Below are 17,762 nucleotides of genomic sequence, written 5' to 3'. Positions count from 1 at the left end.
CAACAAGCATTTGTGTGTGTGATGGTCAGGTGTCCAAATACCTGTATACAGGTTTAGGGGAATATTGGTGGTGCATCGTCATGGCCTCATAGCTCTAGGGTTGTGGATTTGATCCTGATCTCAGATTATTGTCTGTGTTGAGATTTGCATGTTCTCCCCATGTTTGTGTAGGTTTCCTCTGAGTCCACTTGTTTCCTTCAGGTATGGGCAAATAGGCTATGCTTAAATTACCACTAGGTGTGAACGAGTATGTTCATGTGTGGGTGCATGATTCCCTGCAGTGGACTGGCGTGAGTGTATTCTGGTTTACTCTTGAAGTGGGTGTTGCCTACACGTTAAAAAAATGTAATTTAAATGCCACTGGAAAAATGTGTAGATCTAGAAATGCCAGAAGTGTCGGTATGCTCAAATAGGGAAACGAGTGGTTTGTTTATTTATTTATTTGATTGATATATAATTTTTATTCTGCACACATTTAGACCACTATAGACTCATGCACACCTGCAACATATCATAGCAATCTCATCTCATTATCTCTAGCCGCTTTATCCTTCTACAGGGTCGCAGGCAAGCTGGAGCCTATCCCAGCTGACTACGGGCGAAAGGCGGGGCACACCCTGGACAAGTCGCCAGGTCATCACAGGCCTGACACATAGACACAGACAACCATTCACATTCACACCTACGGTCAATTTAGAGTCACCAGTTAACCTAACCTGCATGTCTTTGGACTGTGTGGGAAACCGGAGCACCCAGAGGAAACCCACGCGGACATGGGGAGAACATGCAAACTCCACACAGAAAGGCCCTCGCCAGCCCTGGGGCTCGAACCCAGGACCTTCTTGCTGTGAGGCGACAGCGCTAACCACTACACCACCGTGCCGACCTTGTCATAGCAATGACTTCATGAATTTTTTCAATGACAAAATTGAAAATATCTGACAAATTTTAAACTAATAATTTAAGGCCAGACAAGTAGAGTAACTCTGTAGTTAACAATATAAATGGTTTAACAATTAGAATATTTTACTCCCCTTAGAGAAATCGAACTAATTTCATTAATCTCCACATCAAAATCTTCAACTTCTGTACTAGATCCCTTACCTCTTCAAACAGATAATACCAGAAACAACAATACATTTTTCCTTTAGAATTGACTATGCACCCAAATTCTTTAAACTAGCAATTGTCAAACCCCTGATTTAAAAAAAACCTGACCTCAACCCCTGTCAGCTGTCCGATTATAGGCCAATATCAAACCTCCCATTTATCTCCAAGATCCTAGAAAAAGCTGTGTCACAGCAGTTATGCTCATATATCTACACAGGAATAACATCCATGAAATGTATCAGTCAGGATTTAGATCTCATCATAGCACAGAGATAGCACTGGTTAAAATAGTAAACGACTTACTGTTGGCATCTGATCAGGGCTGTGTCTCCCTGCTTGTATTGCCTGACCTTGGTGTAGCCTTTGAAACCACTGATCATTCCATTCTCCTGGACAGACTAGAAATGTTGTGGGAGTTGAGGGAACGGCCTTCTCCTGGCTCAGGTCTTATTTAACTGATCCCTATCAGTTTGTTGATGTAAATGGTGATTTTTTTCTAGACATACTGAGGTGAAGTCTGGTGTTCCACAAGGTTCTGTATTAGGTCCACTGCTTTTTTCTTTATATATGTTACTTGTGGGTGATGATATTCGTAAGCATGGTATTAGTTTCCACTGTTATGCTGATGACACACAGTTGTATGTTTCTGCAAAGCCAGATGAGAGACATGAGCTTAATAAAATTGAGGAATACGTAAAGGATATTAGACACGGGATGCTTATTAACTTCCTTCTGCTGAACTCTGACAAGACTGAAGTACTTGTACTAGGGCCACATGCAGGTAGAATTAGGTTTTCTGATTACACAGTAACTCTGGATGGCCTTTCTGTTTCTTCACGTGCAGCAGTAAAAGACCTCAGTGTAATCATTGACTCCCAATCTTTTTTCATCTCATCTCATTATCTCTAGCCGCTTTATCCTTCTACAGGGTCGCAGGCAAGCTGGAGCCTATCCCAGCTGACTACGGGCGAAAGGCGGGGTACACCCTGGACAAGTCGCCAGGTCATCACAGGGCTAACACATAGACACAGACAACCATTCACACTCACATTCACACCTACGGTCAATTTAGAGTCACCCGTTAACCTAACCTGCATGTCTTTGGACTGTGGGGGAAACCGGAGCACCCGGAGGAAACCCACGCGGACACGGGGAGAACATGCAAACTCCACACAGAAAGGCCCTCGCCGGCACCGGGGCTCGAACCCAGGACCTTCTTGCTGTGAGGCGACAGCGCTAACCACTACACCACCGTGCCGCCCATCTTTTTTCATTTGAAACTCATATTGATAACATTACCCGGATAGCTTTCTTTCATCTCAGAAATATTGCTAAGAAATATAATGTCACTACATGATGCAGAAAAACTAGTTCATGCTTTTGTTACCTGTAAGTTGGATTATTGTAATGCATTACTGTCTGGATGTTCCAGTAAGTGTGTAAACAAGCTCCAGTTAGTTCAGAATGCAGCAGCAAGAGTCTTTACTAGAACTAGAAGATATGACCACATTATCCCTGTCTTATCCACACTGCATTGGCTCAAAATCAAATTTTGTGTTGATTATAAAATACTACTATTGACCTTTAAAGCACTGAATGGTCTCGCACCACAGTACCTGAGTGAACTTCTGGTCCTTGACGTCAAAAGGTGCAGGCTATCTGCTGGTACCTCATATAGTGAAGGCTACATCAGGGGGCAGAGCCTTTTCTTACAAAGCCCCACAGTTATGGAACAGCCTTCCAAGAAGTGTTGAGGACTCAGACACACTCTCGGTGTTTAAGTCTAGGCTGAAAACATATCTGTTTAGTTAAGCCTTTTGTTAATAGTTTTTAATTAGGTAAAGGAGTAGACCTGGAGGGTTCTCATGCATAGAGTGTTTTTGGTAAACTGGGTTGTATGGATGCTGACACACACCCCACTCTCACTTGCTCACTCAGGTTTGTTGGTGGTGTAGTGGCTGCTGCTTTATGTCCCAGGGCACCGTCATGTCTGTGTTACCTTCTGGCTCTCCCCTTTTAGTTATGCTCTCATAGTTAGTCTTGCTGGAGTCCCTGCTTGCACTCAGTGCAAAATGTATCCTGTTCTTATACATTAGGTGATATTGGGCATACCTAACAAGCTGTGTTCCCCCACCCCTGTCTCTTCCCTCTGTCTGTCCCTCTGAGTTACTTGTCAATCCTGAGACACCAGTGGATCTGAACTCTTCTGTTCCTCGGACTTGCCTGATCCATCCTGATGCCCTACATCTGGCTGGAGTCTTATCTCATAACACCTGTGGAGGACGGCCGTATGGAAAGTTGAAAGTCACACTTGGAAGACGCTCTGGACACTTATAGTAATACATTTATGTTTGAGGACTACAGTTGATTTGCTGACTTTAGGACTTCAGTTGTCATGAACAGTTTTGCATTCAAGTTTCCATCAATGAACAGTTTACAACTTCAACAAAACAGACATCATGCTAAAACTATAATGAATTTCCTGGTTTCACAGTGAAACTTTGTGACTAATATAGGATACAGTTATAGAAGTGAGTTATTTTTAATCACGCTATCTGTTATCACCCAAATGAGGATGGGTTCCCTTTTGAGTCTGGTTCCTCTCGAGGTTTCTTCCTCATGTCGTCTGAGGGAGATTTTCCTTGCCACCGTCGCCACAGGCTTGCTCATTGGGGATAAATTAGGGATAAAATTAGCTCATGTTTAAAGCCTTAATTTTCTATAAAGCTGCTTTGTGACAATGTCTGTTGTTAAAAGCACTAAACAAATAAACTTGACAGTTATTTTTGTTTGTACCTGCCTGTGATTTCCTAACACATTGGTTGGCTAGATGGTTCTATTTCTCAAACGATCAACAAACAAGTAGGCTGATTTAAATCAACCATGACCAGGCAGTTACTAAGGATGCATATTCATGTAACTTATGTTTGTATCCTGAAAGATCTCCTTCCTGGTGCACACATCTAGTCTCAACCAGCTGCTCCATTAATATTTCTGGCAAGCTTATTGGGCTAATATTTATACAATTCTATTGTAAATGTTCTCATATATACAAATACTGCATAGACGTTTGGGCATCATTTCTTCCTATTGTGTTTTTGCTACTCCCAGATTGTGAAGTTTGCAAATCCTTCTTCTTTCACAAGTGTGAGCTTCACGGACCACCCCTCTTCATCCCTGATACTCCTGTTCTCGTGGGAGTTCCTGACCGAGCCAGGCAAACACTTCCTCCTGAACTAGAGATTCGGAAGTCCGGTATTCCTGACGCAGGCCTGGGAGTGTTTAATAAGGGGGAGACTGTTCCAGTAGGTGCACACTTTGGACCCTACCAGGGAGAGCTGGTGGACATAGAGAAAGCCATGAATAGCAGATACTCCTGGGTGGTGAGTTTGTTCTAAATGTGTTATAAAGATTTTTATCTTTTTATTTTTAAGAAACAAAATGTCACCACTGGATGAATGTAACTCCCAAGAATATCAATTTCTGCTTGGCATTGATGTGTGGAGACACTTCAAACACACTTTCAGGTCTGTCAAACTGCTGATAACTTGGTTCTACTTGTACAGTTCACTCTTAAATAATTTACATCAATTAACTGCAGGAAACCAAATGTGTGGGCTCTCACAACTCATAATCTAAAAGATTTCATGTAAATGAATAAGCTTAGCTTTTGCTCTACAAAACTCTGTAAAAGGCAAAGCTTACAGAGAGCTCACCATTACAAAATTAATGAATTAATGAAAGAGTGGGCGGCACGGTGGTGTAGTGGTTAGCGCTGTCGCCTCACAGCAAGAAGGTCCGGGTTCGAGCCCCGTGGCCGGCGAGGGCCTTTCTGTGTGTAGTTTGCATGTTCTCCCAGTGTCCGCGTGGGTTTCCTCCGGGTGCTCCGTTTTCCCCCACGATCCAAAGACATGCAGGTTAGGTTAACTGGTGACTCTAAGTTGACCGTAGGTGTGAATGTGAGTGTGAATGGTTGTCTGTATCTATGTGTCAGCCCTGTGATGACCTGGCGACTTGTCCAGGGTGTACCCCGCCTTTCGGCCGTAGTCAGCTGGGATAGGCTCCAGCTTGCCTGCGACCCTGTAGAACAGGATAAAGCGGCTACAGATAATGAGATGAGATGAAAGAGTGCCCTCTCGGCTTAAGTGTTCTAGTGATGAAGCTCAGCCATTGCCGAACGCTGGCAGGACAAAAAAAAAGTGCTTTACAGTACATACAAATTCACACACAAGCTCTCATAGGATACAAATATTTTGAAAATTAAATGAATTTTCATGAATACCAAGTCTTTTGTGTCCAGCTTGAGAAATGAGGCCCAAAAGACAAATGTTTGAATCTGGATCAGTCACGTATCCAGGACCAGAGGTATACTGAACTAAAGCTCACAAATACTTAAAGTAAATGGATAGTACTTATGAAAAATATTTTCTACTTGTACAAAACCTATTTCATGACAGAACTGACATTAAAGTTTGTCTGTTTAGAGGCCAAAGCACAAGGGACGGATATTTATCAGAGAGTCTGATTGAACAGCACAGCTTTGCCATTTCAAAGACATAAAACCTTCGAATAAAAACTTCCTTCACCTAAATTCTGATGTAAAGTCTTGCCTGCATTTTTTTAAGGTTACTAAATTCACCTCAGAGCTTGTCAGCTGTTCTGTGAAACTAAACATACAGTCAAGAACTTTTTAATTCTGCCTTCATAATGCTTAATATAATATTGGCATGAGCCATTATTCTCGTTCCTGTGTAGGTCATTTAATTTGAAGGCATAGATTAAGTTAATGAAGAAAATATAAATGTGTAATTTTTCTACAGATATGCAGGAGCAGGCAGTGTGAAGAGTACATAGATGCCACAAGAGAAATGCATGCAAATTGGATGAGGTGAGGAATACACCAGTTGTTGGGTCTTTGCTTAGTCATTTGGTTTTACAGTTCCTAATTTGTTGGAAGAACTTTTTCTTCCTGTCACTGATATCTCCCCCATGCTTTTTCTTGGTCTGTAACTCTGATCTGATTTTTTTTTTTACCTTTTCTGCCACTTTGGCTTATTGTTTTAGGTATGTGAATTGTGCTCGTAATGATGAAGAACAGAATCTTGTGGCGTTTCAGTATCGAGGGGGAATTCTGTATCGTTGCTGTCGACCCATTAACCCAGAACAGGAGCTCTTGGTGTGGTATGATGAGGAGTATGCCAAAGAACTAAGTCCTGTGTTTCACAAGCTCTGGAACAAAAAGTGTTCCATGAATGGTAAAGTACACCATACATACTGCAATTCATTTCACTTTGATTGAATTATTCACTGCCTGGCCAAAAGAAAGTCATCATTACCATTAAAATAAGCAAATACTTCAGAGGCTTTGTTTCAATAATTACTGCAGTGAGTCAAACGTTTCAGCTGGCAACAGTTCTTTAAACTCTAACTGATGCAGTGAGTAGCTTCTCATTTCTTAAACGATCATGTCGGAAGACATATCCCATCTTCCAAAGTAAATGTATTTCAGAAGGGCCAGTTTGTTGGCCTGCATCAAGCAAAGAAAATAATGAGATTGCTGACATTGGCGGCGTGGTGGTGTAGTAGTTAGCACTGTCGCCTTACAGCAAGAAGGTCCTGGGATCGAGCCCAGTGGCTGACGAGGGCCTTTCTGTGTGGAGTTTGCATGTTCTCCCCGTGTCTGCGTGGGTTCCTTCGGGTGCTCCGGTTTCCCCCACAGTCCAAAGACATGCAGGTTAGGCTAATTGGTGACTCTAAATTGACCGTAGGTGTGAATGTGAGTGTGAATGGTTGTTTGTCTCTATGTGTCAGCCTTGTGATGACCTGGCGACTTTTCCAAGATGTACCCCGCCTCTCGCCCATAGTCAGCTGGGATAGGCTCCAGCTTGCCTGCGACCCTGTACAGGATAAGCGGCTAGAGATAATGGATGGGTGGATGGGTTAATAACTGTCCAACACATTATTAAACCTGGAAGGATAGTGGTGAAGGGATCAGGACACTTTGTCCAATGACCATTTTGTCCAAAGCCTTTTTCATACACACTTTCAATTATTTTATATGTGGTTACAATATGTGCAACAAGATCGAGATATAAACAAACCATAATTCATTTAAGGGAGTGCATTAAACAGGTTTATGACTGCATCTCCCCGTAATAAATGGAAATAAACAATTTTTTGTAAAGCAAAAAAGTGCTGTAGTACGAGCACTTCGACACAAAAGAGCGGTGTAAGGGGGCGTAAACAAGTAGACCCTGACCATTACAGGCTGCTCTCCGAGCTTTGAGTCTAGTGAAGCTGTTTAATTCATCATATAGCCAGTCTTAATAAGGCCAACACAGACTTAATCAGTAAAACGTTTCAGTAAGTATTTTATTAATTTAAAGGAGTTCATTAAGCAGGTTTATGACTGCGTCTCCCTGTAATAAATGGAAACATATGCCTAGTGATAGTTAGCTGGCAATATGCGACAAATTGCTGTATATTTTTAAACCGATCCTAAAGAAGAATTCTCAGTAGAATTTGACCAAAGCGGAAAACATTTTTGTAAAGCAAACAAGCAACCCTTACCATTACAGGCTGCTCTCTGAGCTTTGAGTCCAGTGAAGCTGTTTAATTCATCGTATAGCCAGTCTTAATAAGGCGTGCACGCAGTCCAAGTCAACTTTATTGTCAATAATACCATATGTGCAGGACATACAGAGAATCGAAATTGCGTTTCCCTCTTATCTGCGGTGCAAACAGTAATAAACATGAAATATAAAATATAGGTACAAGATATAAACTTTAAAAAAAAGGGGGTTATTTACACACACAAGCTAAAGCTATCTAAGAAAAGACAGTGGCAATCCAGAAAGTGCAGATGTGGCAGTGTAAACAGAATTAACGGTATAAATTTGAATGTGACGAATGACAATATAAACAGAATGAACAATGTAAACAGGAACAGCAGTCTGACAGTATGGTAGGGCAATATAGCTGTTTCAGTTTTTCAAGATGGCGGCACGTGCGGACGCAGCGGCCCCTTTCTGTCCTGATAATGTGGTGTTTACATGTTTGTCTTCGTCGGTGTGCTCGAGTGTTGGTATGTTTTCATCGCGTTTGTCCGTTCCGAGGCACACATACAGCCGTGGGAGTCTTTTTGACATTGGCAACACTTTTTTCTGTAAGTTAAACCCGGCACACACTAAGGAGCTACATGACCTCGGCCTACTGCGGCGGCCCACTTTGACATCGACCCCCACTACTGCTGCACACCCGCAGAGGAAGCGCCGTAGGCGGTGCGAGAGGAGGCAGAAGGGGGGAAAGCACAGGGGTATCCGGGCCAGGCTAATGGCTAATCCACACAAGCCGGCTATACTGTCCATCGTACTCACCAATGTACGCTCCTTGGATAACAAACTGGACTATATTCACCTTTTGAGAGTGACCCAGCAGGCTGTGAGAGAGTGCTGTGTTTTTGTGTTCACGGAAACATGGCTCAACGACAGAGTACCGGACTCTGCCATCCAGCTCGACTGGCTAACATGCTATCGAGCAGACAGAGCCCTCACTGAAGGAGGTAAGACCCGCGGCAGCGGGGTCTGTGTTTCCATCAGGGATGCTTGGTGTCAGGACGCTGTGGTAGTTTGCAGACACTGTTCACTCTTTGTGGAGTTTATGATCATCACTGCCGGCCCTTCTATCTACCGAGGGAGTTTTCTGCCATCCTGCTTGTTGCAGTTTACATTCCTCCCAGCTGCAACAACAACGATAGGGACAAGGCACTGAGTGAACTGTACTGCGCCATCAGTGACCAACAGGCAGCCCATCCAGAGGGACTTCTCATCGTAGCTGGGGATTTCAACCACGCTAATCTCAAAACAGTGTTTCCTCAGTTACATCAACACATTGACTTTGCAACACGGGGAAACAACACACTGGACCAGGTTTACACAACACAATGTTTGGTTACTGAAAGCCCGGAACGCTGCTTTCAGAGCAGGTGATGAGGCTGGTCTGAGATCAGCAAGAGCAAACTTGTCCCGTGGCATCAGACTAGCAAAGAAGCAGTACAGCAGCAGGATAGCCCATCATTTCACAGCCAATGTTGTCAGGTCCAGAGCATGTCTGAGAGTCCTGCGCAAGCAAGGAGTTTTTGTCAAATATTTATTGAATTTTACATGAATTCTAGGTAGGAACCCATCGTTTTGAACACACGCCGAGAAAGGCGAGTCTGAGGTGATCTTTACTCGCCGTTAGATTTCACAACTCGCGAATGGCAGGTGGTTAAATTACATTCTACGAAAATGTATTTTGCTTCGGTCAAATTCCGTTGAGAATTCCTCCTTTTTTTTGAACAACAAATAAATTAAATATAAAATAATTGATAGTGCGTATGAAAAAGGCTTTGGACGAAATGTCTTAACTATTGGACGAAATGGTTGTTGGACGAAGTGTCCTGTATCCATGGTGGACCATCAACACTGTGAAATGAAATGATGGTCTGAAAAATGTTTTAATTACCATGATTGGAGACCACTTAAAGTTTTGGTGAGTTTGAACTGTAAAAAATCAGCAGCAGAACTTATGGCCATGTTTAATAGTGAAAGTAAGAGTGTTTCCTCAGGGCTGAGTGGCTATAAGAGAAGCACTTGTTAGTGAAGCAAATTGGAGGAAAAGGTTTCAGTTTGTGAGGGAGCATAAAGATAGAGCAATTGAAAAAGATCATGTGGTTTGATGGGTGCGTCAGGGTAAGAAGGGAAGTGCATGAAACAATGCACCCATCATGCGTAGTGGCCAATATACAAGCCACTGGAGGCAGTGTTATGATCTGGGTTGCTTCATTTGATCACGTCTAAGCTCAGCAACATTATGTGCCAATAAAATGAAATTAGCTGACTACCTGAATGTACTGATTGTGTGCTATAATCAAAGCTAAAGGTGATCCAGTGAAATATTACTTTCACTGGCCTTTTTTTCAGGGGGGGGGCAGGCAGTGTGTTTGTAATTGGAGGGACCTTGACAGTCAATGTTTGTCCAGATCAAGCACTGGCATCCCATCACGCATGAGGACCAACATGTATAGTCTGACAATAGCTCACATGTAGTCAGAAACTCTCACGATTTCTCCCCCCCCCAAAAAAAAAAGCCTTTATTTTGTCACATGTACACTGAAGCAAAGCAAAAGTCCTCCTGTCTCCTCTTTAACCCATCTGAAGCAGTGAACCCATGCATGTGCACACAAGTGAACAGTGAGCACACACACCCAGAGCAGTGGGCAGCTGTGCTACAGCACCTGAGGAGCAGTTGGTCAAAGGCAATTCAGCCATGAATACAGAGGGAGGGGAAAGTGCTGTTGATTCACTCCCCCCATATTTTTCTTGCAGGTTCAGGGAATCAAACCGGCGACCCCTTGTGCCCAAGGCTGCTTCTCTAACTTTTAGGCCATGGCTGCCCCAGCTATAGTCTACATTATTCTAGGGATGAATAAATAACCTGCACCTTTTGATTAAAGCAGGTATGATTTGGTCAAAAAAGACCAAAGTTCACTCGAGTATTGTCGGGCAAGACCATCCAGTGCGCTTTAGGTCGTTACTCACACAGTAAACTATTACTGATGATGGAAAAAGAACATCTTTCCCATCCAATCCAATCCAGCTTTATTTATAAAGCACTTTAAAAACAACCAGAAGGTACCAAAGTGCTGTACATGATACAATGATAAATACAAGATAAATTAAAAGACATAAAACATCCATAAAAATAGGTATATAATAAAATAAAACAAAATAAAATAACAAAAAATAAGATAAATAAATAAAATAAAATCAACATCTTACAGGGTGTTAAAGGCCATGGAAAAGAGATGGGTCTTAAGAAGGGATTTAAAAACAGACAAGGAAGACGCCTGTCTAATGTGCAGAGGCAGATCATTCCACATTTTAGGGGCTGCCACAGCGAAAGCACGGTCCCCTCTGAGCTTGCGCTTAGTTTTTGGCACCCTCAGGAGCAGCTGATCAGCTGACCTGAGAGAGCAGGTGGGTGAATATAAGTGCAGCAATTCAGAGAGGGGTCATTCCGTGCCAACTCACCTAAATTTCAGGAACTCCCCCACATCACCGTCTCAGATTTTACTCAAAAAATTCTCTAATCAAGAATCATATGTTTGTACCACACATGCAAAATATTAGCCCCCAATTATGTTGTAGTTTTGGAACTACAGGCCTTTGAAATATTGATGTCAAAACACCACATGTCGAAATTGGCTCTTTCCCCAACTTCAGAGACCCATAACTTTTTATTGCAGCTATCTAGAAAGTTGTGTGTGCAGATTCTTACTGAATGATACCCACTCTTTTCAAATCTGTTGCCAGAAAGCCTCTGAAGGACATACTTTTTGCATAATAGGAAGCCAAAAATGGCATTTTGGCCAAAATCGCTTAAAATTCATTAAAACTCAAAGGGGCCTAGTAGAAATATGAAACTAGTTAGATTTTTTTCCTCATTACATAGTAATTGTAGGGTTGTTATCTGTTCACAGAAACATATTTTGCGATGAAAATTATATTCCTGAATTTTTAAAAAATTTTTTAACATCTTACGTCCTTTCCGAGGGGGCTAAAATAGGGCATTTTTGCCATCTTATTTGTTAATGTGGCTAGGGGTTTAGGATCTTCTAGTTTTTTGTGAAGATGCTCTCATATAAGATGCAACTACTCCCTGATTTTTTTTAACAAACGCCCCTTGCTTCATATTTTAATAATTTTTTTTGTACATGGACAGTTTCATCATTTTTCACTTTTTTCCACATTCAGAACTCTGTAACTCTACATTGGAAAATTCCTACTAGCAGCTATTTCAGATTTACATACACTGACATACAAATTTTCATATTTTAGTAGTAGTCTGCCCAAGAAATTCATATTTTTCTTTCTATTGGGACCTAAAAACAGCTATTTGGCCAAAAATGACAAAAATGTTGACTTGATATTTTTCAAGTTCTGGAGGGAATGGGCTATTTTCCTCATAAATTAAAGATGTGGTGACTTTTTCTATCCATATATATATATATATATATTAGCAATGATATCCTTAGTAAATGTTGATTTTTAATTGAAAAATGTGTCTTACATTCCTGTTATTTGAAATCATAATAGTTACGACTTGCTCCACCAGATGGAGCACTGGTCGGTCTCCACAGTTAACCACAAAAGGCAGCACTGTCTGTCTGTCTGTGTGTCTGCTAGTAGAAAAAAGTGAGAACAAAGGGAGAACAAAGGGAGAAAAAATGGATGCTGAAAAACCTAGGCCTAGCAGCTCAAATGTGCAAAGTTCATGCACTGTGGGAAGAAAGTTGCAAGAGGAATGTCACAGGACTTACTACACAAGGAAATCTGGACTGAAACCAGTTGCTTCTTTGGAGAAGAAGACTCAAGAACTTCTTTCATGGAGGGCAAATATTACCTTTAGTCTGGAGGATACTGTCTGCCTACATCATGAAGCTTTATACCTCATCCGATATGAGAGCCGGCAGACCTCTTGCTGTGATCCATTCAAGATGCACAAGAAAAGTGTTCGAAGTAAGTCACAAAGTTTATCCTGTCCATGATTTTATTATGCATTATGCAGGGGGTGGGGAATTTACATATATTTAGGCCCCATTATCAGGTCGAGGTGGTCCCTCGATCGAATTACACCCTCTGAGTACTTAAAAGGAAGGACAGTCCTTTGATCTAAGGACATGTATTCTTCTGTGTTGGAGATAAAAATCAAAGAATAGTCCTTAGATCGCAGGACATATAGGAGTCTATTTTTAGCTCAAAGGGAATTCCCCAATGATATCTCAAAAAGCGGCAGACAGATTTCTTCTCAATTATGCATTCCACTTTTGTATAATATTTTTATATTTTTTTTTGCCATAAAGATTTAAAACTTTGGAAGGAAATAAACTGTTTTCATTGGTCCAAGCTTGGTAGCCATGTTTTTCTGTGTACTTAGATCAAAGGACTGTCCTTCGTTTTAAGTACGTACTTCGATCAAGGGACCACCCCGACCTGATTATAGTGCAGTCTGTGTAGGGGCCGGGGTGACTAGTGCATTATATGCTGCAGAATCCTATGTATATGTATATGAATATCATAGACAAACTTAATCACTGAAACCTTCTAGTGAGTTGGTTTTATTAAAAATTAGTCAAAGCTTAAAAACTAATCACAATTTTTTTTTCCAGCTAACCTCCGAGTTGTGCAGGAAGAGGCTGCCAGGACATTCAAGTTAAAACCAGGACAAAAAGTGTGTCAACGGTGTGAAAAGAAGTGTGCTGAGAAAACAGCCGCAGAAGAATCCACTAGTCAGTCCAGTGGAGAATTTGAACCACAAGAAGTGGCACATGATTCTCTGGACCAAAGTGTACAGCTGTTAGGAATTTCCCCCCTAAAACGTAAAAGTGAGAGGGATAAGCCTGGGTATGCGAAAAGGAAAGCAAAAGACATCAACACAGCTGCAAAATCAAAAATTGCTGAAGTCCTAGACATCCCAACAGAAGAACTGACTTCGAGTCAGGATGAGGGAGGCTGTGATCGGTGCAAAGACCTGGACCGACTGGTGACACTTTTGAAGGAGAAATGTGCCACAGCAACCTACCAGGAAAAGATTAAAATCGTAACTCTTGCCCCTGAGAGTTGGACCATTCAAAGAACAGTTGAAGAATTCAGTGTCACTGAACATCTTGTTAAGAAGGCAAGAGAGCTTAAGAAAAACAAAGGCATTCTAGCAGATCCGGACAGTAAAGCTGGCCGTAAGCTGGATGAAGCTGTAAAGGCACGAGTGACCGCATTCTACCAAAACGATGAGTTCTCTAGGATGTGCCCAGGCAAGAAAGAATATGTGTCAGTCAAAATTGATGGGGAAAGACAGCAAATGCAGAAACGACTTCTTCTAGTTAATATAAATGAGCTCTACTCAGAGTACATCAAAGAATCTGGAGACAAGATTGGAATATCCAAATTCTATGAACTTCGCCCTCAGTGGTGTGTGCCTGTGACCAGTTCAGGCATGCATTCTGTTTGTGTCTGCCAACATCACCAGAACACTAAGTTATGCTGTAGTGTGATTCCAGAAATAACTGACTACAAAGAATTGCTAAGCAAGATGGTCTGTTCTACCGAGAACAGAGAGTGTATGCTGCATTATTGCGACAACTGCCCAGGAAAGGACGGTTTAGTAACCTATTTAACTGAACTTTTCGCAACAAATGACATTGAGCCCGAGGACATCATAACTTACAAGCAATGGGTACTTACTGACAGGACCGCTCTAGTGACTTTGCAATTGCCAGTGAGTGAATTTATCCCACAGGTGTGCAAACAGTTCAATGATCTCCGTGCTCACCATTTTGTTGCGAAAGCTCAATCAGCTTTTTTGCGTGAACTAAAGGACACCCTTCCCCATGATTCTGCTATTGTTCTTCTGGACTTTGCAGAAAACTATAGTTTCATCGTACAGGATGCAGTGCAAGGTCACCACTGGGACAATAGTCAAGCAACACTTCACCCCTTCTGCATTTATGTCAAAGGAGCATCAGGAAACCTTGTCTCTATTTCATTGTGTGTTATTTCAGAGTGCCTGAAGCATGACACCACGACAGTGCATGCTTTTATTGGAAAAGTTTTAGCACACCTGAAACAAACACTGCCACACCTTAAGAAGGTACTGTACTTTAGCGATGGTGCAGCATCCCAGTATAAAAACTATAAAAACTTTAGCAATTTGTTGCACCATCAGAATGACTTCAACTTGGAGGCTGAGTGGCATTTTTTTGCCACCAGCCACGGACAAAGTCCGTGTGACGGTATTGGGGGCACAGTGAAACGACTTGTTGCAAGGGCTAGTTTGCAAGCAGCTGACCATAACCAAATTCTCACAGCTGAAGCAATGTATAAATGGGCTGACCAGAATATCATGGGAATCAAGTTTTTCTTTGTCTCTGCAGAAGAAATTCTTCACAATGCTGTGGCATACAAGTTGGAACAGCGTTTCAAAAATGTTTCAACCTTTCCTGGAACAAGATCTCATCACAGCTTCTGCCCAATTGCACCCACTCAGCTGGAGATGAGAAGGGTTTCTTCTGATGTGGTACCATCATCGGTAGTGGACATAGGACCTGAAACCACACCAGTTTTACAGTCCCAGTTACAGGCCCCAAGCCAAATGTCCCAATCTGCACCAAATATGTACCAGCCAGGCAAATATATTGCCTGTGTTTATGACAGAAAATGGTACATTGGAAATATTGTCACCAGAAATGAAGAAGAAAATGATGTGTATGTCAATTTCATGAGACAAGGACGAGGCAACACATTCTCATGGCCACCACAAAGCAGGAAAGATGAATGTTGGGTGCCTTTGCTTCATGTCCTTTGTGTGGTAGAGGCCCCAAACATAAAAAGTGGGGGACGCCATTACCAACTAACAGAGGATGACTTCAAACTTGTGAAAGACTTAAGTTTTAACTTATGTACTACTAGATGACAGTTTATGAGTGTCTTAGCACATCACATGAAACTGTACTGCCTGTGAATGAATTACCCATTATCACGGATGCCCATATTTGACTTTAAATTATGTACAAATCTTGTGATGTTTTTCAACATCATGATCATGGATCATTGAATGTGTTAATATGTAAATAAAACCTCATTGCTAAATGTTTTGTGCTTACACAACCTTGAAGTATATAAAAAATACTACTCCAGAATTTTGTTGTTATTTTTCTATATTTTCCAAGGATATTCAACAAAAATTGCAATTATACCTAAAATTTTCTAATTGCAAAAAATAATATACAATACAGAAAAAGTTGTTCAGGAAATGTGTATGCCTAGATTAGGTTCTTATAAGCCTTAATTTGTGTGCAAAACACCCCTTTATTATTCCCTTGTTTATTAAAAGCTGCCCAGCGTTTTTGTCATTTTTGGCCAAATAGCTGTTTTTAGGTCCCAATAGAAATAAAAATATGAATTTCTTGGGCATACAACTACTAAAATATGAAAATTTGTGTGTCAGTGTATGTAAATCTGAAATAGCTGCTAGTAGGAATCTTCCAATTTAGAGTTACAGAGTTCTGAATGTGGAAAAAAGTGAAAAATGATGAAACTGTCCATGTACAAAAAAAATTATTAAAATATGAAGCAAGGGGCGTTTGTTAAAAAAAATCAGGGAGTAGTTACATCTTATATGAGAGCATCTTCACAAAAAATTTGAAGATCCTAAACCCCTAGCCACATGACCAAATAAGATGGCGAAAATGCCCTATTTTAGCCCCCTCGGAAAGGACGTAAGATGTTAAAATTTTTTTTGTAAATTCAGGAATTGAAATTTCATGGCAAAATATGTTTCTGTGAACAGATAACAACCCTACAAATACTATGTAGTGAGGAAAAAAATCTAACTAGCTTCATATTTCTACTATGCCCCCTAGAGTTTTAATGAATTTTATGTGATTTTGGCCAAAACGTCATTTTTGGCTTCCCATTATGCAAAACGTATGTCCTTCAGAGGCTTTCTGACAACAGATTTGAAAAGAGTGGGTATCATTCAGTAAGAATCTGCAAACACAACTGTCTAGATAGCTGCAATAAAAAGTTATGGGTCTCTGAAGTTGGGGAAAGAGCCATTTCGTCATGTGGTATTTTGACATCAAAATTTCAAAGGCCAGTAGTTCCAAAACTACAATGAATTGGGAGCTAATATTTTGCATGTGTGGTACAAACATATGATTCTTGATTATAGAATTTTTTGAGCAAAATCTGAGACGGTGATGTGGGGACCCTTAGGTGAGTTGGCACATTTAAAAGAATTTTAAAATGAATCCTAAAATGTATGGGCAACCAGTGGAGTGAGGCTAAAATGGGGGAAATGTGGTCATATTTGCGTGTGCCAATTAAAAGATGTGCAGCAGCATTTTGTACCATCTGGAGATGGTTAATGGAGGACCCACTAACCCCCACATAAAGTGCATTGCAGTAATCCAGCCGTGTGGTGACAAAGGCATGGATTACTGTCTCAAAGTGCTGCTTTGAAAGAATTGGCTTTATTTTGGCTAGCTGCCTCAGATGATGATAACTTGACTTCACAACTGTCTTGATCTGATTGTCAAGTCTAAGGTCAGAGTCCACCTTAACTCCCAAGTTAGTAATATTGGAATTTAGGTATTGAGCCAAGGAACCTAGATCTAGACAGAGGGTCTCGGAGCTGCCACCAAAAACAATCACTTCTGTCTTCTTTTCATTAAAATTTAAAAAATTTAGTGCCATCCAGGCCTTTATGTCATCAAGACATTAAAGTAAGGGTCTTAAAGAGAATGCTTGATTCTTTTTAAGAGGCATATAGACCTGAGTGTCATCCGCATAACAATGAAATGAAATACCATGCTTCCTAAATACAGAACCAAGCGGGAGCAGGTAAAAAGAGAAGAGGGCCTAAGACTGAGCCCTGCGGGACACCACATGACAGAGGAGCAGAGGAGGATACAGAGTCACCAAGTCTCACACACAAAGTTCGATCTGCCAAGTACGACCTGAACCACTCCAGTGCTATGCCACTGATGCCCACCCACTGCTCCAAACGTGAAATTAAAATGTCATGGTCTACAGTGTCAAATGCAGCAGTTA

At 41.3% G+C, this 17,762-nt stretch overlaps 1 protein-coding gene and 1 pseudogene across 3 annotated transcripts in view; both read left to right on the top strand.

The window, feature by feature from the left end:
- The window catches only part of LOC132889949 (uncharacterized), a 189,210-nt pseudogene that overhangs the window by 107,695 nt on the left and 63,753 nt on the right, over positions 1 to 17,762 (top strand).
- LOC132890973 (histone-lysine N-methyltransferase PRDM7-like) overlaps positions 1 to 17,762 on the top strand; it is a 39,044-nt gene that overhangs the window by 11,905 nt on the left and 9,377 nt on the right. For 2 of the 3 annotated variants that reach the window (XM_060928392.1, XM_060928393.1), the window contains exons 4-6: positions 4,222 to 4,493; positions 5,931 to 5,998; positions 6,175 to 6,365. In XM_060928392.1, coding sequence (XP_060784375.1) covers positions 4,222 to 4,493; positions 5,931 to 5,998; positions 6,175 to 6,365 — 531 coding nt within the window. Of the gene's footprint in view, positions 1 to 4,221; positions 4,494 to 5,930; positions 5,999 to 6,174; positions 6,366 to 12,267; positions 12,338 to 17,762 lie in introns of those variants that run through there. The other variant, XM_060928394.1, reaches the window with a different exon arrangement.

Source organism: Neoarius graeffei, chromosome 8 (assembly GCF_027579695.1).
Source record: "Neoarius graeffei isolate fNeoGra1 chromosome 8, fNeoGra1.pri, whole genome shotgun sequence".
Taxonomy (NCBI): domain Eukaryota; kingdom Metazoa; phylum Chordata; class Actinopteri; order Siluriformes; family Ariidae; genus Neoarius; species Neoarius graeffei.
The sequence above is the reverse complement of the archived record's forward strand: the minus strand, read 5'-3'. Positions and strand labels throughout refer to the sequence as shown.